This window comes from Ambystoma mexicanum, chromosome 3p, assembly GCF_040938575.1.
Source record: "Ambystoma mexicanum isolate Mex_15411 chromosome 3p, UKY_AmexF1_1, whole genome shotgun sequence".
Taxonomy (NCBI): Eukaryota; Metazoa; Chordata; class Amphibia; order Caudata; family Ambystomatidae; genus Ambystoma; species Ambystoma mexicanum.
The window spans coordinates 335,218,063-335,244,406 of record NC_090925.1 but is presented as its reverse complement, the minus strand read 5'-3'; the positions used below and the strand labels follow the sequence as shown (position 1 = coordinate 335,244,406).

The 26,344-nt window shown below is 48.2% G+C and overlaps 1 protein-coding gene across 1 annotated transcript in view; it reads right to left on the bottom strand.

Annotated features, from left to right (window-relative positions):
• Positions 1 to 26,344, bottom strand: part of SDCBP2 (syndecan binding protein 2) — an 87,742-nt gene that overhangs the window by 14,807 nt on the left and 46,591 nt on the right. Inside the window, exons 6-7 of the mRNA XM_069650921.1 lie at positions 25,022 to 25,197; positions 23,223 to 23,394 (exon numbers count right to left, since the gene is read on the bottom strand). Of these exons, the coding sequence (XP_069507022.1) occupies positions 23,223 to 23,394; positions 25,022 to 25,197 (348 nt within the window). The remainder of the gene's footprint in view (positions 1 to 23,222; positions 23,395 to 25,021; positions 25,198 to 26,344) is intronic.

Sequence of the window (26,344 nt, the reverse complement as noted above, 5' to 3'; positions counted from 1 at the left end):
TGCCCCAGGCCTCACCTTTGTAGGGTGGCTAATGTATTTGCTGAAGCCACTCCCTCTGTGTGCTCTGGTGCAGACAAATATGCCGGCTGCGTGACTGGCTACTATAGGGCTTCTGGCTAAGACCAGAATGTTCCGTGTTTTTTTCTTGTAAGCGAATTCCTTCAATTGATTGTTATCGGGTACATGTGAGGGTATTTTGCTGACTGTGATGTCACACCTTGCGCACCCCGCAGTCCCCCAGGCAACATTCCCCTTCTGAAAGGGTTAGCAAATAAGCAGTTGTTTATTTATGTATTTAGGCATTTGTATGAGTCGACCAAGCCAGTAGGCATCTAGGCGCTAGTTACAATCAGACAAAAAAGGACAACATAAAAAAAGCCGGGGTACAGAAGCTTAGTTAAAGAGGCAGGTTGTGAGGTTTTTTATTTAAATCTGTTGTATGATGGTTCGTCTCGCAGGTGGGCAGGGAGCGCGTTTCAGAGTGTGGAGGCATGGACTGTGAAGCCGGAGCCCCGCTCTCTTGCGGTTGAATGGGTGTAAGGGGTGAGGAGGCAATGTTTGATAGTAGGGGCCTTTCTGGGGAGTGTCTTGAGAGTTTTTTTGCAAGTTAGGAGGGGGACAGTAGTATGTAAGAAGTCATATATACTGCGTCTCCTAGTTCCCTAGTGGTGACCCGGCACACACCTGCCTGAGTGAAGCACTGATCACTGGTGCCGCCTTTTCATTTTCAGTAGGTGGTCCGGGGATACAATCCCCCACCCTATGAGCAAGCAACCGAACCTCTAACGTGCAAACGGCGCATTTTAGAACACATTTTAGAGAATGCATTCGAACAAAAACGTGAAGGCCTGAAATGTATGGTGGGTGGTGGGTTGGAGTTAGGCCTATAGGAAAGGAGTGGTGGTGCGGGGTTTACTCTCCCCCTCATTTGGCAGTAAAAACATCAGTAAAAAAAAGCAGTAAATAAGAATTCGACACGTTTAAATTTGAAGATATCACATCGAAGCATCTCAGTAAGTGTCACCTAACCTGTTGTACTACCTTGCCTCGGGACTGTCACTCTACTGCGATGAATTCAAGATTGCAGGTGGAGCCCTGATACTGCCCAGAGGCCCTGGGGTAGCTACGGCAGCAACAGTGCAGTTCATGTACAGGGCTTAGAAGCAGTGGTCAAAGTGTTATGTTATGTGATTCATTTTACTGACGTGCAAATATGTGCCGGCGGCGGCCTGCAAGCTGCCGCCGGCATATCTTTGCAATGTAGTAAAATGAATTCAGGTACCGACGGCAGGTCTCAGGCCGCAGCACCAAATTCATTTTACTGACGTGCAAATATGTGCCGGCGGCGGCTTGCAATGTTGTTAAGCTGCCACCGGCACATACATTCTTAACCAGCGCCTCTAGGACTCGTACTAGTGACTGATAGTCTCCCTCTTTCAGCCTGTAGTTCCCCCGCCTGTGTTGTGATATTCAGACACTCCTATTTCACATTCAGAAGATGCAGGTGTGCAGGGTTCCACTGCTCAGCACACCGGATCACCACCTTCCACACCGGCCATTGGCCACAAAGGTCATTCGTTGCCTGGTTCCCCTAATCCCAGCTGCCCAGTAGTCTACTCACCTGGCTGGGCTCTTTCCCCATCATTAGTGAATTTAGGTTCGTGTGCAGAATATCCACACTGCTCAATGTTTGTCCCTACCCCATTTCCTTCATTTGAGCATATGTCTCTTCCAGGGCGGCTCCACCACCCCCCTAAATATTTTCCAGCATGGACTGATGGACACTGAGAAGTGTATAGGCCACACATTGCTCACAGTTGCCAATTCTCTCACGGTCCTGCAATATACATGGGCGTCCCTCACTATTTACCCCATTCATTCAATCCTTCGTCTGGGGGACTTGCACTGTAGAGGTTGGTTGCTCTACAATATGGCAACCTGTGGTGAGCAGAGGGGCAATGCCATGGTGTGCAAAATGAGCAGATGAGTGGTGCCAAAATAGGTGGAAAGGTCAGGAGAAAGAAACTGAAGTACAGAATAAGTGACTACGTGACAGGCAGATGCAGTGTGATTGTGTTACGCTCTGCCACTTGCCTTTGATAGTGGTTCACCTAAGGCCTGTCCTGGCCAGAGTGCAGGGCAGAGTCACATAGCTGTCAGGTCACTGGATTGGTCTGAGTCCAATGAAAGTAATCACCTACCAGCCCACTGTACAGACAGACTAATGTGTTGCATGCTATGTCCTGCAGCCCGCCTTAGAGTCACATAAATTACCTTCCACTGTAAAAAGCAGTGGGGTCTGTCACTGAAATCTGTAGGCGGTAGGACTGCTTAAAAAGCAGTAGCCTACTGCCTAAATCTGTAGGGTTGGCAAGCATGTTAGTATAATGAATTCAGTGCTGGCACGGCAACGGCTTTACATTAGGGAAAGTAAGCAAGCCGCTGATGCCAGCAGCACCAAATTCGTTTTACTAACGTTACATTTTGTCTTTTATAGATCATGTGGGGGAGTGATTGAAGGCCTTTTTAATTCCTGCTGTAAGATAAGTCATAGCCGGTTCCATGTGCCCACGACCCCAGCCAGTGTGTCGATGTGCCCCTCGTCACTGTGTCCATGTGCCCCTTGCCCCTCGCCACTGTGTTCATGTGCCCTCCTGAGCCCAGCTTAAAGCAACAGCTTATGCAAATTATACTGCTTAAATTAACCACAGGCAGATGAAATCCAAGTCATTTGTGGCCTGCAGCCTATACATTTTGCAATGCATTTAACTAGGATTTTACATTGTGACACGACATTATGTAAACTGCTCCTTGCCCGAGCCACACACTCAGCCTGGGCCTGCTGCGGCCTACAGAGCTAGTTCCTAGAGATCCTAGGACAATGGTGCATAACATGCATCCCTCTGAGTTACAGAAGGTTAATGATGAATCGTTGCCGGGCCTGAAGTCATTCTCTAGGTCTGTCAGGTGCAAAGCCTCTGTGGTCCAGTTTGTCTCTGCATGATGCGTGCACCCCAGAACTCTAAAACTCTATTAAAAATTAATATGGTCTGGTGTTGCACAAATGAATCTTTCTGATATTTTGTTATTATTTTCAGACCTGCATCTTCGTGTGGAAGTTCCTTCCTTGCTGTGTTCTCAACGCCAGCAAACAGTACCACCATTGAGCAGCTGACATCAGGCCTTATCTGTGACCGCTGTGAGAGGTAAATGAACGTGAAGCAACATATTGAAAATGTACAGCATATGTTAATGATCTGATCTGTTATTCCATCTCTATTTATGCATTGCAGCCTTGTCCTAGTTGTTTCAACAGAAAAGATGGCTGTTTCTCTTCCATTTAATCAGAGAACAGCACACAATTAACTTCAAACTGTATGACACTGAACACATGCTTCACTTCAGTTTTTTGGGACCCACAGGTTTCCTTTTTTCTTAGAGGCAGAGTTTGAACAGGTTGCAACTGTTAATCTCTCAAATGTAAAGTATTACCTTGACAGATAGGACTGACCTAAAAGTAAGCTACGAAAATAAATGCTTGAAATCACTGCTTAGGTATGTACTCAGTGCTCCAGATAAGATTTTGAAGTGGGACTATTGTATTCCCTATTTTGTAAACTTGGAAGTAAAATGATTTTTAGGGAGTAAAAATGTAAATCTAGTTCCCCACGGCAGTATTTTGTAAGCAAGTAAAAATGCTTTAACTGAAAAACTGAAAGGTTTTTCTAATAATTATGTTGCACCTAGTTACTCATACACATTAAAAGATCATGTGCATGTCTACCGATCGAGCAGTAATAATAGTACTTTCTTCCTTTGGAACTACGTGCGCTACCTCTCCAAACATCCATGGAACTGTGTGTGTGAAAGAAGGGCTCAGGGTCCACAGTGTTTGTTTCCTATTTTTTGTTGGGAGTATTTGTAATCTGTTTTTCTTTTTGGGGCGTACTCGCTTATTTTCAGGGAGTACAGTGATAAACTTGTAAGCCAAAGCAATACATTTCAGATTTGTCTCCTCTTTGGTATTCAGCGGAAGTGGTCCTCCAAAGAAGAGTGAAGCACAAAAGAAGTCAGGAGGACACTGAGGAATCCATCATTTGCTTGAACAATCGCTTCTGATTTAGCAGTACTAAAAGAACGAACATGTCTACACCTACAGGAAAACCCAAGGATCCAAAACAGAGGTCAATCGTTGATATGTTTTCTCCAAAAGCAAGAGGAGCTGGCCCTACTCCAGGCTCTGATTCAAGCAAGCGCAAGAGGTCTGATGATAACTCAAGTGGCAGTTCAAACACAGCTGCACATGTTGTCCAACCATCGGCCAGCACATCAACTCTTGCTGGCAGCGAAGCTGCTTCTTCAGGTGCAGACAGTGCATCTACATGTGCTGACATTGGTTCACTATCTCCACATGCTGACTCTTTGTCTACAGCTCCACCTTCCTTGGCTGACATAGCATCTCCTTCATTTGTAGTGGCCACTGAAGGCTCTTGTTCACATGCAGACATTGCTGTGACGGTTTCACGTGATGCTGATGACCCAAGCAACACTTCAACGTTCCTGGATAGCGCAGAGTGCTCTTTCAACCCTGATGTTGAGGATTGTTCTTCCCGTATTGGCATGTTTGATGATCCTCCCACTGGTGCTTGCTCTCCCGACATTTCACTCCTCGGGGAGAGCACAAGCAGCTCTTGGTTGCAGAGCGATAACAGTATGCAGATGTGTCTAGCTGAGCAGGGCATTCCAAGAAGATCTCCAGCTCCCAATTTAGATGACAGTGTGGTGACTGATCTGTCCCCAAATCCATGCAGTGACCCTGTACAGCCAAAACTTCCTACATACCCTGTAACTGGTTCCCGTAAGTTTAACGGAGACTACAAAACATATCCTTGGGTGGAGTATTCCGTTCTGAAAGATAAAGTATACTGCTTTGCATGCAGACATTTTGGTTCTAATTCTGGAGGAGGGGGGCGTGCACGTGGCAATGTTCCATTTGTTGATATTGGCTTCGCTAAATGGGAAAAGACACGTCGTTCTTTAAAGATGCACTCAGATTCTGATAAGCATAAGTCTTCAGTTGTAGCTTGGGCAGACTTTAAGTGTGTACAACAGACTACAGGCCCTCACCACTCAATTGTGTCAATGCTAGAAAAGGTTGGGGACCAAGAGATTGAAGAGAATCGTCAACATGTGCTGCAGTTACTAAAGGTTGTATGTGTTTTGGGTCGTCAAGGACTTGCTTTCCGAGCCACAGATGAATCGCAAGACTCCCACAATAAGGGAAACTTCATAGCAATATTGCGTTTGCTGTCTGATAATAATGAACTTCTTAAAGTAAAAATGGCTAGACGATATGGGCACTACACATCTCCAGAGTATCAAAATGACATGATCTCAGTTGTGGCAAATCTTATACGTCAGAATATCGTTAGGAAAGTGACAAAGCACTTTGCAGTGTTGGTTGATGAAACCAAAGACATTTCGCATAAAGAACAGATGAGCTTTGTGATCCGGTTTGTAGATCAAGATGGGAACATTCAGGAAAAAGCCATGGGATGTTACCACATGGAAAAGTTGGATGCCTCCAGTTTAGCTGCAGCCATTCACAAATCTGTACGCGATGCTGGCCTTGACTGGAAGAACTGTGTGGCACAATGCTATGATGGGGCATCAGTTATGAGTGGCTGTTTCAATGGAGTGCAAGCGAAAATAAAAGAAATTGCTCCACAGGCAGTTTACATTCACTGTCATGCACATCGTCTAAACCTTGCGTTAGTGCAAACTATCACTAACATACAAACAGTGAAGGATTTTTTCTCAACTTTGCAGGCTGTGTATGTGTTCCTTTCACAAAGTTCTCCTCGGCACGAACTCTTTGTAAAAGCTCAAACAGAAAGCGGTCTGGAAGTACAAGAATTAGAAAGACTTTGTGGCACTAGATGGTTTTATTGGTACGCGTGTGTTAAAAAAATACAGGCTCGATTTGAAACCATTATAGTTGTTCTCAGTTTAATAGAATCATCGCAACAACGTGACAAGCAGGCTTGTTCAGAAGCCAGAGGACTTCTCCGAAATATGCAGTGCTTTGAGTTTTTGCTAACTTTGTTAAGTATGGAAGCAATTCTGAAAAAGATTCGTGTGTTATCTGATGAACTTCAGAGAAAGCATCTTGATTTGCCAGATGCGAGTCACCTAATTCAAGTGACAAGAACTGCCCTCGTCAACCTTAGACAAGAATGCCATTGGGTGAAAATCGTCAATGATGCAACGGAATTGGCAGAAAAATGTGGTATTGAAACAGTTGAAGACCACGACCGCAGAGCTTTACCAGTAAGGCACCACCAACTGTGCAGCAAACTCAAAGAATACCTTGTTGGTACTACTGTAGGGAAGAGGCCTGGACATTATGAGCACTCTGAGGATCGAATGCCACAGACTGAACGGATAAAGCAAGAGGTGTTTTTCTGCACCTTGGATAGGTTTGTAAGAGAGTTGGATGCTCGTTTTATAGATAACATGGGGCTTATCAAGGCTGCCGGCATGTTCAATCCAAGGGCTAAAAATTTCTTGGAGGACTCATCTGCAGATCTTCTTGCTCGGCACTACCTAGGGCCCCAAGTAGATTATGCTGCATTGCATTCAGGGCTTGACACTGCAAGGGGCTATTTATCTGGCAAGACTTTAGCAGGTATTCACTCTGTCAGGTACTATCTCAATGAATCTCCAAGAGGCTTTTCTGATGTCCTAAATCTGTTGGATCTGGTTCTTGCATTGCCAATTACAACTGCAACAAATGAGAGGTTCTTCTCCTGTTTGAAAAGAGTTAAAAACTATTTGCGAAATAGATGTGGAGACAACAGACTTAGTGATTTGTTGGTAATGGCATGTGAACCTATGGAGGTTGAAGAGGTAAATTTGAGTGATGCCATTGACCGATTTGCTGACATGCGACACAGGAGGTATCCTCTGAAAAGATGAACCATTATATTCTTCGACACTGTTAGATTATAGCTCAATTTTCCAGTTAGGTCTTTCTTTTCAAGTCACGCAGACCTAATCAGCACCACATACAGTCTTCAAAACCATCTGCTACTCTCCTACACTACCAGCCTCTTCTCCTCATGAAGTCAGCCATGATACATCGCTCATGCACTACAACCAGTTTGTCTCATCTTCAAAACACTGCATGGTATGCTGTTGAGTTTAGTCAACATCCTATTTTTTACCAGTGAGCTAAGCAACAATGGACCATTACGTCAGAAACATCATGTGTGTCTTTAAAATGGCATCATCTGCCACACCGCCGGCATCCTACAGATTTTCAGTCTAAGCAACAGCAAGACATTCAATTAGCCTTTTCCTGTGAAGCCAGACAGGCACTACTAGTAGCACAGCCACAAGCATCTGTCAACCGCCAGTCTCTTAGAATCTGAGTAGCCTCCATCAGCATCTTCTTGACAGGTCAGCCAGAAGCTGCAGCACAGCTGGAGTCTTGTGTCATGAAAACATTTGCTATCCGATTCCCGCCTGGCTCTTCTTCATTTCCAGTCAAGGAAGCAATGATGAGCCATCTAAGCAGCAACTTCCATTAAGCCAGTCACCAGCTACCCCACAGCTACAGTTCTGTCTTCACAATGCCAGCACCGTATCCTTGATTTGTAGTCAACCAAGCAATGATGAGACACACCCAGTCAGTGCCCTCTGTTAAAACCAGCCCGGAACCATCGGCATCACAGCCAGTATTCTGTGACCTCAAAACAGCACCTGCCATACTTGCAGCCTCTTCTCTGCCAAACACCTGCAGCTCGACTACCAGAGTTCTGTGACCTCAAAACAGCACCTGCCATACTTGCAGCCTCTTCTCTGCCAAACACCTGCAGCTCCACTACCAGAGTTCTGTGTCTTCTTGATCTGTTGCCATTGAACACTCACAGACCTCTCCTCTGGTTTCCAGTAACCTAAGCAACAACCTGCCTTCGAGTCAGAATCTTCACCTCACATGCCATTGAAACAGCAGCACCGGCACGTCTGTCAAGCCACTGTTCTGCTCAATCTGGTAAGAAACTACATTTTAAGTCTTATGATCAGAGTGAAGGAAGAGCAACTGTTGGGCATTATCCAAAAATCTATATAATAGTACTAATTGTTGGAATGTGTACCATTGTGGTGCGGGGTGTGGAGGACAATGAACATGTAGGAACAGAAACCTAGGCATATAAAGAGTGTTGGTGAGTGTGGGAGTAATGCAAAATGCAGCCAGGATTTTTTCCCCCATAAAATCTGGGCACTGGACTGATGAGGCTTTTGGTACTGAAGTTTGTATCACTCAGTAATGCACTGTATGCCTTGAACACATTTTGAACTAATCTTTTGGCAGCCAAAATAACACAAGCAGAAGAGTCATTAAAAACTGAGGATGCCATACATGTTTTCTGGTGAAATATTCTCCAATCTCCCCTTTTATCCTGGCTTTCCCCTATCCCCGTCACCCCGTGCCCGCCTATCCGTCCCTGTCCCCCCAGAATGTGATTTCGCTCTGTAGTCCTGTTGAAATAACAGGGCAGATCCACATAAAGAGGGGATTGGGGTTCATACACTTCACGTGGCAACATGGACCTTGACACTGATACATATGATGATCCATTCTTGTATGAAATGTCAGAATACACTGATATCGTAACCATTTTTTTCTTAATGCACTGAGCGATAATGCTTTATTAGGCCACTTCCTGTGATGTCATGGTGGGGGCGTGGTCTAATGACATCACTTCCTGTGGGGTGTGGTCAAATGACATCACTTCCTGTAGGGGTGTGGTCAAATGACATCACTTCCTGTGATGTCACTCTTGGGGGTGTGGCACTGTGATGTCACTTCCGCTACCCCTGGCATTTTGGTGAAATGACGTCCCTGTTCCTATCGCATGCTATTTTTAGAGTTTGCGAGGGGATTTTGTGGCCCAGCCGCAGCGTGGTCCTGTGGAAACTGCAGAGAAAGGGCGTCTGCCGTCTGCGTACAAGACTGCTTGGCATGAATAATGAATTCCCATTTTTTCAAAAAGCCATCAGTGGGAAAGCTCAGAGCATGTGTCAGCGCTTTCATGTGAGGTAGAACATGTTCCCTGAGACTTCAAGAAAGCAGCTGTTAATAGCGGGTTAATAGCGGTCGGGGCCCAACCGCGGAGGTGGCCAGCAAGCGGCCGCAACAAAGCTAGACAAGGCCGAGGCAGGCAGGAAGGAAGGCAGGTGACAGGTTCAAGATGGCAGAAGTGCTGCCGGCAGAACCACAGGCGCGTGCACATTATGCGGCTCATACCCAGACCCCTGCGGGACACAAGAGGGGCCGAGCCAGACTGGGGTTGGGACTGAGGCGGTGTCAACTATGGAAGTGTGTTAAAGGGCCGTACAGAGAGGGAGCCAATATGATTGTGGCAGCTGGGAGAGTTGGTTGCTGACATGGGCTCTGCTTATCTAGTGGTGCGTGCTGTCGGCATCCCCGACAAAATAAACCCTCCTAAATAAATGCAAATCTCCCGTCAGGTCATCTCTAGTCTAGCTTTCATTCTTTGTCTGAGATCAAAGTTTTTTCACGCCGATGTATGATCACCTTTTATTCTGCTTCTTCGGTTTACAGTGCCCCCTGGTGGGGTCAGCACCTAACTCATATTGGTTGGGGTAGGCTATAGTACAGAAGAGGGGGGGGGTGTACTACAGCCACTGAAAAAAATGAAGCGTGGATAGCTTTCTTTTTATTCACTAGATGCGCGCGCAGCATATCAGCTGTATTTGGCGCCTGCAGGCGACTCCGCATTTGGCCCCTCCCTCTGTGGGCGCTCCTGTGACGCACCGCTCTCAGCGTTGGCGCGCGCATCATCCATGCAGCCGCCCTCTTCCCAGGAAAGAGCATGACGCAGAGATGAGCATCTTTGGCCATCATGTCGTTTTTAGTCTCTGTACTTGCTTGGCAGGCGCCTAACCCTCCGATCCTTGTCCTTCTCGGAATCGGGGTCTTTCTCTTGTGTATGGAGGGCATCTTCGCCATGGACTCCTGTCTGCTGTTCTCGTTCACTTAGTCTTTCTTTGGTGTCTTTCTGTAGCCATCTGTCTAAAAGGGATTTCCATTTAGGGACGGTTAGACCTGGGAGAGCCTGAATAACTGAACCACAAATGTAACTGAACCACAAATGCTAGTGTGCGACCGTTTTTTTGGTCAAAGGGGCCACTTTTTTGGCCCATGCGGGTCAATTTGATTAGTTATTTCACCATGAGGCTATTCGTTTTGACCAGTGTTACTGAATAAATATTCTTTAAATGCACAATTTGCATCACATTTAATCGAAAACCTCACCCTTGGGTACTACTCAAACAGTCTCACAAGAAGATTGAATTGACATTTGCAACTGTGGGCCACTTTTTCATTTTACTTTTTCAAAAGGGTCTTGGGGTAAATAAAAGTAAAGGGGCTTAAAGGGACTGGTGACAACAAAGGGGGTACCGGGGACTGGGTGCAAGAAAGGGGACTGGGGTGTGGGGACAGTGCTGGTGTTTTGGGGAGGGTGCTGGGGCAGGAAAAGGGCATAGTGGCATTTTGGGGAGGTGGGGAAGCACTTGGGAAAGGGAGTTAGCCCAGAGGACCACAAAGAGTTGTCAGGCACTGCCTACCAACTCTTTGTGCTCAAGAATTGCTGCACTGTTCGCGCCAGGCAGAACTCCTGTCCTGTCTCAGCCAATCAATGAGTGGCTGGCTCGAGTCAGGACAGGAAGTCAGGCGGGCCAGACCGGAAGTCAGGTGGAGCGTTTTTACTTTTTTGGGGGGTCGTGGGCATCCGGCGTGGCTCATGGTCTGCCCCGGATTTTGGCAGGCACTGACCAGACAGGAGAATCAGGACAGAGCCCAAGCTTTGACCCAGGCTGGCCTGAGCCTTGTCGAGCTCGCCCCGCTCTAGGGACAGTGTGTCCGATTCTTCTCTATGTTGTATAGTGCTCTTTTCTATACGTTTCCCTCCTGTGTTTAAGGTGCTCCCTTGAATGGCTTATACCAGAAAGGGGTCGGCACTAGAGATACTTTATCCTTATGGAGAAGCGTATATTTTCACCAAGTTGCTTTTATGAAAAGGCGGCATACTGGTGTTTTTCTCATATACTTGCGCCCTTTTGCGTGATGTTCCTGTCTCGTCTTGGATCTAGGCCAATGTCATCAGGGCCTTTCAAACCTTTGAAATAAAGGGGCCTAAGCTTCAGGGAAGCCCTCAGCAACTGCCCCCATGTTTGCTGGAGCCCTTCAGGCTGTGCCCCCCTCTGGGGTGTATAGGAGTGTGCTCATCACATCATTGCCCTTTTACCCCATTTTCGCTGCGCCCGCTGCTTTGCTGATAAAGAAGCATTAATTAATAGTTTTTGAGTGGACGTTTAGGGTTTTAGCTCCCTGCTCCATGACCGTAATGCGAAAATCTGTTTCTTTGTCTCCATTATAATGTATACACGCCACAGGTGCTTCTGACTGCTTTCCTCTGTTCTAGGAAGGGAGAGGCCCAAACATGTGCAAATGGGATCCAGGAGCCGATAAACATCTTCAGGCAGTCATTATCCTGGGTCTTGCAAATTGACAAGGGGGGGGGTCCTGGGAGTCTCTCTGCCAGACATTAGTCCTGGTTACGAGAGACTTACCCAGAGTCTTTAGCTCACCATCTTTCACAGAGAAGAAATATCCCAAACATATCAGTCTTTGACCTGCCCTGGGGCAGTCCAGCACCGAAATGCTAGGCAATTCTCCTCTGAACAAGAGTACCAACAGCATCGCAGACACGTGTTTCGGTCTGGTTGGACCTCATCAGTAGGGAGGAGCTGTGCCTCTCTAAGAATAGTGAGCAATGGGTCCAAGTCTGGATTCCCCTAGTAATTTAGGGTGAGACCCAAAGTTACTTAAATATGCAAATTGACAAGGGGGGGGAGGGTCCTGGAGTCTCTCTGCCAGACATTAGTCCTGGTTACGAGAGACTTACCCAGAGTCTTTAGCTCACTATCTTTCACAGAGAAGAAATATCCCAAACATATCAGTCTTTGTCCTGCCCTGGGGCAGTCCAGCACCAAAATGCTAGGCAATTCTCCTCTGAACATTGCACTTCAAGGGCTCGTCAACGTGATTACTTGACCGCCATAGCCGAACAGCAGTTTCCCTCGATATATGGATTACCAGTTATTTTTTGCCACAAGTCGGATTATGTACCCTTCGGTGTAATTAGAGCCAGAACCAGCTAGCATTCTAATGTTTGCCTGTCGCAGCTGCATCTCGGATATGAGTTTGGGTGTCTGCGACATGCCTCTGTCGTGTTCATCTGGTGAGGTCCAACTACTGGAGCCATCTTCCCTGTGGAACACCATTCCCATATTCAGCATTTGGCAAAGTGTCCATATCTTGAACATTTGGTGGAATGTGCGCCTTTGCTAGACTGCATTCATCGTTAGCTAGGTGTTTCTGCATCGGCAACACTGCCTCTCCATCTTGCTGCTGCCTCCCTTCGGCTTTTGCAATTGGTCCTGTCCCGCCCTCGGGCCTGGAGGCGTGGAGTTTCGCTGCATTTATTTCTCTTGACTCCGGCTTCTGTTGTATGATCTTCTCATCACCGTAGGCCTCGCCATTGCTTCCATGCTGTTGCCATTGGGAGGTTTCCGCTTGCACTAGCTTTTCTTGGATGAGAGGGTGTCTGCAAGCAACCAGCACCATGTCTGGGAATGGCTCATCCAGGTAAGCGCCAAAACCACAGGAAAGTGCCACTCCACTTAAGCCAGTTGATGCTTCATGAGGTTTTCTTTGATTTTGAAGCGCTTTGCTGCTCTTGCCAATGCCTCATCGTGCTGGTCAGTAATCCGTTCAGGTTCTTCTCCACTGGTAGTGTTCCGCATCCCTTTCGCCCTCTGTCCCTAGGGCGTTTTACCTGCAAGTCGCACGCTTGTTTCTACTGGGTCGGTCCATAACAGCAGAGCCGGCACTGGGGGGGTGGGGAGGGGCGAGCCGGGTGACCGCCCAGGGCGCCACGCCCCCCAGGGTGCCTTTTGCCCCCCCACACGCCAGCTCGGGGGAGTCTTTCAAGGGCTCACCTGAGCTGGCGTTGTGGGAGAAGGCCCAGTAGGCGGCCTTTTACTGTAAAATGTGCCTGCGGCGGTGGGTGCATTTAAATGCGTCCCTCGGCCGCGGGCACTTTTCACAAGAAAAGGCGCCATTAGCCCCCCACCACGCCGGCTCTGGGGAGTCTTTCAAGGGCTCCCCGAGCTGGCGTAGTGGCAGGCGCCTCATTGCCATTGAATGAACCCGCAGCAGCGGACTCATTCAATGGCAATGGAGTGCTAACGCGCCCATTAAAAAAAAAAAAAAAAGTGGCCCCTCCTGGCCCCGTCCCCTTCCGCCCCCTGTTAACCGGGGGAGGGGGGGCACGGTGTGCGAGGGGGGCGCCAATTCGCCCAGGGAGCGGCAGCCCTTAAGGCCGGCCCTGCATACCAGGGTATTATTGCCAGTGCTTCTATGAACGGTGGTGGCAGTGCCATGCTCATCTCATTCTGGGTCGTGAATAGCTTTCGTTTTAGTCGTTGGATCGCCACTTTTGCCTCCCTCTCCGGGCACTCTTCTGCTCCCCGTGCGCTGCTCGTTGTCCCAGTGTGGCCATCGCCCTCTCCCCCGTGCGCATGCGCCTGTGATGCAGCGCGCCATTGCTAGTCAGTCTGTGGTGGCTACACGCCTGCGCTAGCTGTGGCTTAGGGAAGGGGAAGTCGATTTTTTTTTGGCAGGGGAGGGCAAGTAGGCCTTCCATTAATGACGCCAGTGTCTTAAGGAGCTTGAAATCCAAAAGTTGCGAGCAAAAGGAGGGGCCAGCTAAAGGATGTGTATGTCAGTATGTGAGAAATTAATTGTACCGATGTGCGCATTCCAACTGCATTGCTTTTTAAATCCCTTCTCTGGTGCTTTTCTTCCACCAACTATGCAAACTTGGGACCCCAAAAGACCAAAGTTGCCGGTCCAACTGAATCAAAATTTTGCGATCTGGGCTAGCCAATGTATCTCCTTGTGCCTCCGTTTCCTTATGCGCAAATCTTTGTAGTGCTTGGAAACCAGTTGAACCACCATAATTAAATGCCAGGTAAGTGAAACGACACCACTATTTTTCCAATTGCAGTGCCTACAATGGTTTTAGTTTGCAGAATTCTCTTATAAGAGTCTCCTAGAAAAATCTTCTAGTGTCCGTTTTTTTTTAGTTTGAAAAGTGCAAGTTCCTAGAAGCATTTCAATTTGCTGGATGTTATTTACCAAAAAAAACCACTACATATTAAGAAAGCCAGCTATCTCCACAAAGACCCCAGCCGTTTAAAATAACAGGAGCTTTGAAGGAGAAAAAACAAATGGCATGTTCCTGCCGGTGAGTTGCTTGGCCATTCAGGGAGAGCTCCCCTTTCAGAATTGCATTAGCAATGTCCGAGACGGTAAGAAGAAAATAAAAAAAAAAGTTTCAAAAATTCAAGGAAGCCCTAGAAGCAGAAGTGAAATCCGACAAGGCGCCGTATTCCACTGTACGCCCGTGTTGTTGAGGTAAGCAGATTTTTGGACGCTCCCAGGCAGCCCATCCTGCTCCCATGTCTATGATTGTTGAACATCTCTGAGCAGGCTGTTTTTAGTTTAAGTAGAGAATAAGGCGCACTTTCACAAGCACAAACCGGTGTCTTCGATGCAAAAAGAAGTGCATATTCCTTCCCTCCCCCAGTGGTCGAAGTGAGTGGGGGTGGTGGTGCTCTACTTTTTTAAATGACCTTTTACAGCTCCTATACTTTTATAGTAAAAAGAACCTGTTCCGGAATAGTTTCGTTTTAAAATAAAAGCGTAGGAAGAAGTTGAAACTTGCACTTTCAGTGCACTGCACTGAACGTTCCCTTAAGCAGCAGGTGCACGTGTTCGGGAGTGTGTATTGTGTGTGGGAGGGGACGTGGTGATGGGGTTTGTGGGGAGTGGGTGCAGGCCAGCAGGGAACAGTGGTCCCTTGTCTAGCAGGAGGTGCGGGGCCCCTGTGCGGTGACTCCAGAACCGCAATCGAGCACCTGCCCTACTGCAGATCAGATGAAGCCCCTGGTAGCAAGAGCCTGGAACTTCCTTTACGGCTTGACCTAGAGCACGGGTGCACAACTTGTTTAGCTGGAGGGTCGAATGTACCACACAAGCCCCATACAGTGAGCCAAACTATCCATGGCAATGAGCGTGTGGAAGGGCATTGACACATACATTAGAAACATGGGCTTTATTGTGTACTTTTCTACTGTCATGCTTGCCTTTTAATGGCATCAGCATGTTGATGTACTTGCATTATGGGACTGAAATGAGGTTTTAAAGAAGAAGCGAGAGTGCACCAATATGATGGAAAGTCACTGGAGCATAGAGGCTTCATACACGTGACATGGCAGACATAGTGGCTGATGTGTCCTACCCTACTCTGCCTGAGGACCTCTCGGACAGGGGAGGCCTTCCTGCAATAAAGAGACGGACGCGAGCCAGTGCTGGTAAACTACCCCTTTATTGTACACCGAAATTCAGAATAATTAGCTTCCCCTTTTCCTATCCCGCCCCCTCCCTAGCCCAATGTCACTTCCCTAGTCCTGGTCCAAACGTGGGGCTCAACCCTCATAATGTTGAGGGAGGGCTACACGCCCTGTTACCGACGTGACACCTCCCTCCTTTTTAGCGTGCCAGCTCACCTCACGGTTTACCCCATCTCTTCAATTAGTGTCTGGGGGTTTATGCATCATCGCTGGAGTCGCGTCGATAGGCTGGGTGCCTTCACCAGTAGTGGGTTGTCGGATTCTCCACTGCTAGTCTTTTCCTCAGACTGCTCTCCGTCCCCATTTATGAATTAATCATCAGAGAAAGAGCCACTTTGACTGCTTCTATAGGATCCCCCGGTAGGGGACACAAAAGTTTTCTGAAGTGAGAGGAGTTTTGGGTTATGGACTCATGCCTCTGACCACTTGTGGTCATCATGGTGCCCTTTTTGTTGGTTACGATCAACCGTTCTGGTGCGAATGTAGGGTCTTCCTTTCTTATTTTTGGCAGTCGTACTAGAACTGGATCCCCTATTTCTATGTCACACTCTTTTGCTCCTCACCGGGAATCTGCTTAGTCTTTTTTATTTTCTCTTCTTGATCGCGGGTTCTAGCTTGTTTTTCTAGTGTCCCGGTGGGCTGCTGCATGGCACATTCTGGCAGTCGTGTTTGCACGGTTCTTTGGAACATGAGGTCGGATGGACAGACTCCTGTATTGCTGTGGAGTATGTCTAGATATTCGCACAGGAGTTGATACAGAGCTTGTTCAAATGGCTTTTTGAGTACGAACTCTATTTGTATTGTTCTTTTGATGTTGGCCATAAATCTCTCGATGATGCCGTTGGCTTGAAGTCATTGTGGTGTTATTTTCCTGCGCTTGAAGCACATATAGCGTGCAAAGTTTTCGAAGTCGTGGCTGTTAAAGGGTGGGCCGTTATCTAACTTTATGACCTTAGGTATTCCGTATGTTGATAGCATGCGGGCTAGTGCCGGTATGATGCAGGTGGCTGAAGTGGATTTCATTAGTTGTGCATCTGGGAAGCGTGAATGCTCCATCAGTACTAGTACGTATTCTCAGTTTCATAGTGGGCCAAAGAAGTTCACAGCCGATTCTCCCTATCCTGCTTCCGGCAAAGGGGACATCTGCAGTGGGTTGGGATGAGGGGGCTGTGCCACTTGAGAGCAGGTATCGTATTGACTTATGATATCTTCTACTATGATGTCTAGTTTGGGGAACCATACTTCTGCCTCAGAAAGTTTTTGGAAACTCTCTATTGGTGGCCTATGTGTGCCAGCATGACTGTCCTTTCCCTGAGTGCTGCTGGTATCACTATTTTGCAGCCTTTCATGATGAGGTGGTCATCCACAAGTGTCAACTCATCTTTGACTAGCTCCAGACATCTTATGTCGTCTCTCACAGGTTGTCTCTCCTCTGGCCTGATTCTTTAGGTGTTTTAGTTTTCCGGCCTTGATGCAGTGGACTACAATAGACAGGGTGGGGTCCCGCTCTGATACTTTCACCAGGGTGATGCAGTCTACCGGTACGGGCTGCAGGTGATGGATCATGTAATTGACGTACGCGTCTGCGATGGAGGGGCCCACTTGTGCCAGTCCTGTGGGGTGTCTTGACAGCTAATCGGCTGGGTTGTTGTCCTTGCCCGGGCAGTGGATGATGTCGAATTTGTAGTCCTGCAGCCTCAGGCCCCAGTGTACTATTCTCGGTGGTATTTGTGCTTTGGGATCACCATAGATCATTAGAAGAGCTTGGTGGTCTGCGATGATGGTGAAAGCCTTGCCATATAGGAAGAGATGAAGTATTCACAGGCCCAGATGACTGCCAGGCTTTCCTTTTCTGCCTGGAAGTATGCTTGTTGCATGTGCAAAGCTCCTACTTGCGCAAGCTACAATGAAGGTGGTGCTCAAGTCTGTAGGGTCCAGCTGCGTTAAAATGGCCCCTAGACCAACGGGGCTGGCATCAACTATTACTTCCGTTTTCCTTTCTGCATTGAAGTACGCAATGTCCTTGGCCTTGGAGAGGTTATTGCGAATGGTCCCGAAGACGTGCTGACAGTCCGACCAACCAATGGGTTGGTCTTTCCGCGTGAGCAGATGGGCAGATGGAGAGGGGTACCGATCGCTGTGTAATCTTGGAGGTATCTTGAGCAGTAGCTTGTGAGCCCCAAGAATGAGCAAGTGTTCAGAGACAGTCTGTAGTGGTTGAGTGGTGTTCAGTGCAGCTACCTTGTCTGGGTCGGGTCCGGTCGCATCACCTTCTCTGAGAAGATGTGACGGAAGAATCCGAGCGAACCCTTCAGAAATTTGGCTTTGAAACCGGCTACTTCAAGTGCCGTGCATACACAGTGCAGGGCTGCATCATGTTCTTCTTTGGTTTTGCCAAATACGAGGACATCGTCCAAATAGTTGAGACAGTTGGGGTCATGCTGTATTACTTTGTGGAAGATTTCCGTGGCAGACGAGATGCCGAAACTGAGGTGCTTGTATTTTAAGAGATGAAGGTGTGTTACAAAGGCAGTTATGTAGCTTGATTCAGGGGCGATTTAAAGTTGATGATAGCCTTTTGTGAGGTCTAGCTTCGAAAAATATTGTGCGCCATGTAATAGGTGGATCATGTCAGTGATCCTGGGTGCCTCGTGTCCTTTGCGCTCAATTTCATTCACTCTCCTCATGTCATGCATAGCCTGATGGAGTCTGGCGACTTTTTAGGGACAGGGACTATGGGCGATACGCAGGGTGCGGGCCCCATTGCCGGTTCGATGATGTGTTGCTTCAGTAGTTTAATTTCTTCTTCAACTTGCCGTTGTATGTTGATGGGCATACCCCTGTAATGTTGGCCGACCGGCTTGACGTCTGGGTTAATGTGGAGCTGAATTTTCTGCTTTTTGAATTTCCCCAGTCCTTGGAACAGTTTGGGGAATGCCATCTCAATGTCTTCCGGCCTCGCAAAGTATTTATGGTCCATCAGTTGGTACAGGACATGTACCAGGCCCATCTCTATGGCCGTCTTAAAACTGAGAATGCATCCGCCGTTTACCTCAGTCTTGAGTGCATGCAGAGGGACCTCTGCTGGGTGGGATTTGTGGGTGCACGTGGCTGTGATGTCTCCATTGAATGGTAGTGGAGAGGTTGACCCGTATGGGTAGATGTCGACGGTGAATCGCTTGCACTTTGGGGGGCAGTAGAGGGACTTGTACGCTTCTTCACTTATGATATTGACTGTTGCTCTTGTGTCTATGAGAAATTCCAGGGGAGCATCAATGAAGTTGAGCATGAGTATCGGACTGTGTTGTTTCGCTGCGCTGTTATTTAGCACCCAGATGTATCCCTTTTTCCATCGGTCGTCACCTGACCAGGTCGAGTCACTACTGGAGGGGACCTCATCTCGATGTATTGGACATCGTCTGCGACCCCCATGTCTGGCACCGGACGGTCTATGGTCTTCTAGTGTGTGAGGTCTGCTGTATTCACATTATTCCCATCTACGTCTTCTGGGTTTGCGGTCAGGCCCGGCCACATGTGGGTTGGCTAGTATTGTTCACCGCCGTTCCCAGAGTGATCTTCTGCTGGGTGAGGGCAGTGGTGCATTTGCAAATGGTAGTCTCCACCGCAGGCGACGCATTTGCCCCAATGCTGGGCATTCCCCTGTATGAGGGTATTCGTATCCGCACCCGAAGCACGTGGCATCCGAGCATCTGGTCGGAAGACTTGGGGTGGCCTGTGGTTTGTTGACGGTATCCGACTTGGTTACTTTGTGCTGTATTGTGAGCTTGCCCAGGCTGTCCAGCTGTGATTCTACTGCTGCTTACATGCGTGCCAGAGCTAGGATCTCTTCCAGTGACCCGTTTATGCAGTAGCTTCTTCCGAAATGCACCCGGCGAGGACTTAGGATCTTAATGCCTCTTCGTTGGAGTACCGATGGAATTCGCAACTTTTTTCCGAGTATCATGACGTAGTCGTCTAGGGAATTCTCCTTTGTCTTGGAGCGTTGTGTGAAAGATGTGTCACTCAGTCGATGTCACTCAGTCGACGTTGGTATGAGGCGCAAAGTATTCTGATAGTTCGGTGTGGAGGTACTAGAATGTTACTGTCTCAGGGTTGAGTAGTTCCCCTGCGATGTCCCCGACTGCGGGTCCGACAGCCATGGATAAAGTGTTTTTTAGCCTCTCGTCGTCGTTAAGCCCTATGGCTCCTACATAGAGGTCTCGCAGCCATATTGGCCAGCGTGGCCCCAGGTTGCTCATGTTACGCAGGTCAAGCACGTGAGGTAAGTGCAGTATCTGGGTCCTGCCAACAGAGGCAAGGATGGGTCCTGCGGCTCCACCTCCAGATGTGGGCCCTGCTCACACCACGGTTCGTGGGAGCTTTGTGGGGCTATTAATCTCCCCTCCCCTGCAGTACCTTGTGGCCACGTATTCTGGGGCCGTGTCCAGGGAGGCACACAGAGGCGTGTGTGTAGTGCCTGTTGGCACCCTCCTGCGTTGCACCCCCGCAGATGTGGCGGCCGGGATGCTCGAGTCACGGCATGGCCAGCCACCACCGATGTCCTTGAACGGTGGAGGCATGTGTCCTGTCTGTTGTGCCCCACCCTACCCTGACTGGGGACCTGCAGTAAAGAGACGGACGCCGGCCAGTGCTGGTAAACTACCTCTTTATTGCACACAGAATGTCGTATTATCCCACCCCCTCCCTAGCCCATATAGTCCTGGCCCAAACGTGTGCCTGCCCACTCATAATGATGAGCGAGGGTTACAAACCCTGTTCCCAACGTGACAGCCGACGGTCTTTAGTAATTATAATTGGTTATTTATAATGCGCTTAATACCCAAAGGTTTCTAAGTGAGGACCCGGGGATCGAACCTGGGTTGCTCCATGTCATCTTGCTTCCAAGCCGAGCACGTTGGCCCCGAGCTATCCTCCCGACACAGGCAATACTTCATCATAATGTTCATGTGATTGGGTGGCCATAAACAATGTCCTGAATGAGGGCATTTGTGCCCCTCCTCCCCCCTCCGAGCCGCATGCTGTGACCCACTGGCCCAGAGTCACTGGGAGGTCTTTTCTTGTACAGTAAACACTGCAAATTGAATTGCCTCTTGGCCATATCAGTTATTACACTGTTCTACACTTGTTGCTGGCAAATATACAATATCATAAATGCTATCCATTGCGAGGGGGGTGCCGGGGAGCTTTGCCGCTTCACTTCCCATGGTCCAGGTGAATAACCAGCCTAATACTACTGTGTATATGCCAACTCATTTTCCCCGATCTATCCTTTGCTTTTGACACGATCAACCATGCCATCCTGCTCAATACCTCTGTGACAACCTGGGTATCATTGATCAGGCCCTGGCGTGGTTGACCTACTTTCTCACCGACCGACCCTTTTGGGTCCAACTTGGGTCTTTCCTCTCTTCTATCTCCCTCTCTACTTGTGGTGTTCCACAGGCGTCTCCCTGGCTTTTCGACCACTACCTGGCACCTCTTGCCCACCTCATTGCTACATTCTGTGCCAATTTTCAGTGCTATGTGGATGACACCCAGCTCTCTTTCAAGCTCCCCTCAGCCACCTCTGTTCCTTCTCTCATACCAGACTGTCTGGCCGCAATTCAGGAATGGTGTGCCGTCAATCTCTGCCTTAATGACAGTAAAGCTGAGATCCTCCTCATAGGTACACCGGGTCCCTCCTTTCCTCTGTCTCTCTGGCCGCCCACTCTGGGCCCTGTTCCTGCTCCTTCCTGTGAGGCTAAGAATCTTGGTGTCATCTTCGACTCCACCCTCTCCTTCTCTCTTCACATCTCTGACGTCTCTAAAAAGTCAAACTGTCAGCTACACCTCCTCAGAGGTATTCTTCCTTTTCTCACTTTCACCCAGAAGCACACCGCCTCCAGAGCTCTGGTCCACTCTAGGCTGGACTACTGCCTCTACTCTTCGACCTTTACAACATATCCAAAACAGGACTGCAAGACTTGTCCTTGGCCTCAAGCCCAGGGATCGTATCTCTCCAGCACTGAAATATCTGGCTCCCGTGGCTTCAAGGATCAAGTTCAAGACCCTTTGCATCCTTCACAAGGCTTTCTGGGGCCTGGGACAGCTCTACCTCCAACTTTCTCTACCAAAACATCTTCCTTCTCGAGCTCTCTGCTCATCCACCTCCAACTCTCTTAGGGTCAGACACTGCTCTAAGCAGAGAGTTGGGGGCAGATCTCTCTCCTCGGCTGGGGCATCCCTCTGCCTCTCTCAAACTTGAGCAGAACCAGCTCGGGTTCCGTAAACAACTCGAGCCCTTCCTTTTCGCTAAAACTTTCTCTCTTCCTCTCCCCTGCAGATGTCCCCGACTGCTCCGTGCACGGGTCACCTGGCTCCCCTCTGAACTCGTGCCCAGGCTCCTGCATGTGCAGTTGCCCTCGCACTGCCTCCAGGCTCCCCCAGCACATAAGGGTCTGTACCGGCAACCCTACAGTCCCTTCTCTCTGCACTTATGAGCCACCTGCTGGCTGCACTTATGGAGTTTCCTGCACTCTCCCCTCCCCCGCACTTCTCCCATCCCTCTTCCCCACACTTGTGCAATCTGAATGACACAAGGCCTAGTAAGATTGTTGTTTTGTCCTCCCTTTGTTTCCCACCTCCTTGTCTTGTTTCCCCTAGATACATTTGTGTACAGGTGCGTTATCAATGCCATATCATAACTTTGTGAGTAAAGCGTCTCAGGAGCAGCGTAGGGAAAGGACAGCTCAATTGCGCCACCAGTGCGAAGGTCAGGTTTTGTTGGCACAACCCCTGATTGCCAACTCTTGTCACGTACATCGGTCGATTTCACCTATCCTACGCTGTGTGCATCCTTTAGCATGTCAAGTAGTGCCTTGGGAAAGGATACAGACAGCACCGAAATGGGTGGAGTCTGTACTCTCTAAGGCAGAGGGAGGGGAAGGAGCATCTAAAGGGTGAAGGGGTACTGCAGTCTTGAATACATTTTTTCACTTCTCACCCAAGGTAAAAAAATAGCTGCCTAACAATGGGAGTCCTTGCACATTTCATTTGATGGCAATCCCTGGTAACGGGGCGAGTTAAGGTCAGTGGTGCAAGTAGGTATCCAGTGATTATATTGAATACAAACAGAGGCATTTAATAACAACTTTTACAACTGAAAAAAATACTGCATTTCTCTGAGAAAAAAAACAATATATATATATATAGATATTGGGGGGCATGGTGGGGACGGGGATCTCTCCAAATTTAGTCCATAGGCATAGTAGGTGGCAGATGGTCAACACCTGGCAAATGCTTACACAAAAACCAAAACTATCGGCTGGGTTAGTGCTTGCACCACTATTCGAGGTGTACCAACATCTCTGCCTTGCTAAGATTTGCTGAAGGCATAACGACCCCTACTGTGTCTAGGTACTCGGCATACACATGAGCAAGTCATTATCCATCTCCCTCCATTTCAGCTCTTGGCAATAGTGCAAACACTTCTAAACATGCTTGCATTTAAAGAAGCCCACCCCCACACACGCGCGCATGCATAGACCTGTGAAGATATGCTCAGACGCCCATAGGCAGACAGAAGAGCCAGTGACCAGAAATGCAGACGCGCATGCTCAGAAGAACCCACACACGGATGTAGGGCTTACCTTAAGTCCGATGACGTTCTGCCCGTTCACCTCACAGATGTAGTGGTTGGTCAACAGGCCGTTCCTTGCTGCCGAGCCGTCTTTGACGATGGACGTGATCTTGCCTTTCTTATAGATGAAGCCCACGTGCCCCGTGCTGTCCTTGTGCATGGTGATGGTGCGCTGGAAAGGTCTGTGGGAAGGAGGTGGTTGGACCGTTACATCTTTTCAACTTTATACCACAGCGGAAGCATCAAGTGATGTAAATACAGCTTTGCCCGCCCACAATGCAGGTGCTCCTATAGGCTGCCGCAAACCTATTTGTTGGCTTTATGTAGGTTTATTGCCTTGTGATTTGCCATGTGTGGTTTATGGTAATCTACTCAAATATAGTCTTCCTTTTAAGGTTCCGAAGGTGGGCATACAATTGTCTTGGGCACCAATGGAAAAGTGGTTCACAGTTGCAAATGGCAATTCATTCCTTTTGTGACAGACTGTTTGAGTGGAACACAAGGGGAAGTATTGCGATTAAATGTAATGCAAATTGCGCACTTTAAAGAATATTTATTCAGCAACAATGGTCAAAACTACTAGCCGCATGGTGAAGTAAGTCATCAAACTGGCCCATATTGGCCAAAAAAAGTGGCTCACTTTGACCAAACAAAGGGAGCCCACACAAGTATTTGGGGTTTTTGGTTCGGGCATTGCCCCATAGGCCAGTCGAGCCTGCAGAAGTGACTGGAGCATCAAAGCTCAGGTAAGCGGGTGCCTGAGGAAGGAAGAAACCTCAACAGACTCTCCACTCAGCAGCTGACTGAGTCCAGTCAACGTTGGGAGTGATGAGCACCACTCAGGCATCAGTCAGCGTGTGCGCTGAAGCCCTTCAACTGTTGACTCAAACCTTGCACATCAGCGCCACACAGGACTCTTAGTGTGGCCGAGTGATCAGGACAAAGCAGATGGTCTAGATCAGTGCCCCAGATAAGATCTTGAAGTGTCAGTATTTTACTCCCAATTCTTTTTAAGTTGAAGTAAGATGATTTTTTAAGGAGTGAAAAAGTAAGTCCCATTCTTAATGGGAGTATTTTATCAGCAAGTAAAAAAATAAATGTTAACTGTAAAACAAATGTTTCATAATCAATACCTCTTTGGCCCTACTTATTTGTGCACATTAAACAATACCTTTTTACCTCGAGATCAGGATTTAATAGTCGTTTCTTCCTATGGCACTACGTATATTACTTGCTCAAACGGGATCTATGTGATCACTGCGACGGCCGAAATGCTGCCTTTTTTTTTAACCCTTTACACTACATATATATATGCGGGGGGAAACCACCCCCCTCCCCCTAACTCCCCCAGATTAATATTATACTCTAAACCTCCCCCACATATATATGTGGTCCAAGGGGGGGGGGGGGTTACAAAACAAAGAAATCGTAATTTTCGGCCATCGCAATTCCCAGGTTGACATTTTTGTACGATTCCGCTCAAACGTATCCATGGTGCTGTGTAACTGAATGCAAGGGGGCAGGAACCTTATGTGTCCTATTGTTTGTTGTATTTCGAAAGACAAGATGCAATACTCTGCGATTACAACTAGATGTCGGACTATATGCACAGCATGTGATTCTAAGCAGATTCACAAGTATCGGAAGTGCCCGATCCACCCTTTATATGTAGGGCTGGTCTAGATGTTCAACACGGTGCTACCAGTATGCGGGTGTGGATGTAGCGTCATGTGCATTTACGGAATGGTGGGTAGCATGGATCAGATATTAAAGGCTTAGAAAGACCAGTCCAACCAGTCCCTTGCTCACCTGTCTCGCACAATCATGCTGATCCTATCCTGTGAGGCCTTCTTCAAAGCTTTGTGAGCCTTGTCAGAGCTCCAGCCGGCACAGTCCTGCCCGTCAATTTGCAGAACCTGGTCCCCGAAGCGCAGGCCAACGAGGGAAGCTGGAGTGTTGGACTGGACCAACTGGACAAAGATCCCCTGTGAGAGAAAAAAAAGATTTATGAATGCATTGGAATTCAATCTTAACAAGGTGTGAATATTCACAACACATTGCCCAACAAGATTTCCAGCCACGGAACACTACGTTTTTGCTGACTTGTAAGAGTACTCCTGGCACTACATGAAATATTCAAAACATTTGAAGCCACGCCTCCTAGCTGCCTACTAGCATCACTGTTATTTGCCACAGGCTCTTTGCAATGCCCTTGTCTCTCACTTCTTTTAAAAAACCCAGAACATCCTGTCCATCCTGTCCACCCACACCCCTCCTCTCCCCTCCCCTCTCCTCTCCATCTGTGCTTGCTGACCTTCCCACCATCCTTCTCGTCCTTTCCTCTTTTCACCCCCGACGAGGTCGCCAGACAAGTCCGATCTATGAAAGCCTTGTCAAAACAGGTTCATCCCCGTTCCTCTAAAACCATCAAGTACCACATGGACACCCTTGCTCCAGCCCTTACTGATTTTTGCAACCACTCCTTTGCCTCGGGATCCTTCCCCTCCCCTCTGAAGCACTCCTTTGTGCATCCTCTGCTCAAGAAACCCACAGCTGATCCTTCTTGTCCAGCTAACTATCGCCCAATTTCCATTACTCCCTTTCTTGGCAAACTCCTGGAAAAGTTAGCCATCTCTCAGCTTAACCTTAATTCCAATTCTGTTGGCTGTCTCCATGACTACCAGTCTGGCTTCAAAGCTGCCAGAAGCATGGAAACTGCTCTCCTGAACATCCGTGAAGATCTGCTCTCCAACCTTGACTCTAACATTCCCTCTGTTCTCATCCTCCTCGATCTCTCTTCTGCCTTCGACACGGTCAACCATACCATCCTGCTCAAATGTCTCTGTGAAAACATGGGTATCACTGATCAGGCTCTGGCCTGGCTGACCTCTTTCCTCTCAGATTGACCTTCCCAGGTCCAACTTGGGTCCTTCCTTTCATCTACCTGTGGTGTTCCCCAGGGGTCTAACCTCTCGCCCTGGCTTTTCAACCAATACCTGGCAACTCTCGCCCACTGCATTGCCACTTTCTGCTCAAATTTCCAGTGCTACGCTGACGAAACTCATTCAGGCTGCCCTCTGTCCCCTCCTCTCCCTCTCTCATCTCTGATTGCCTAACTGCCATTCAAGATTG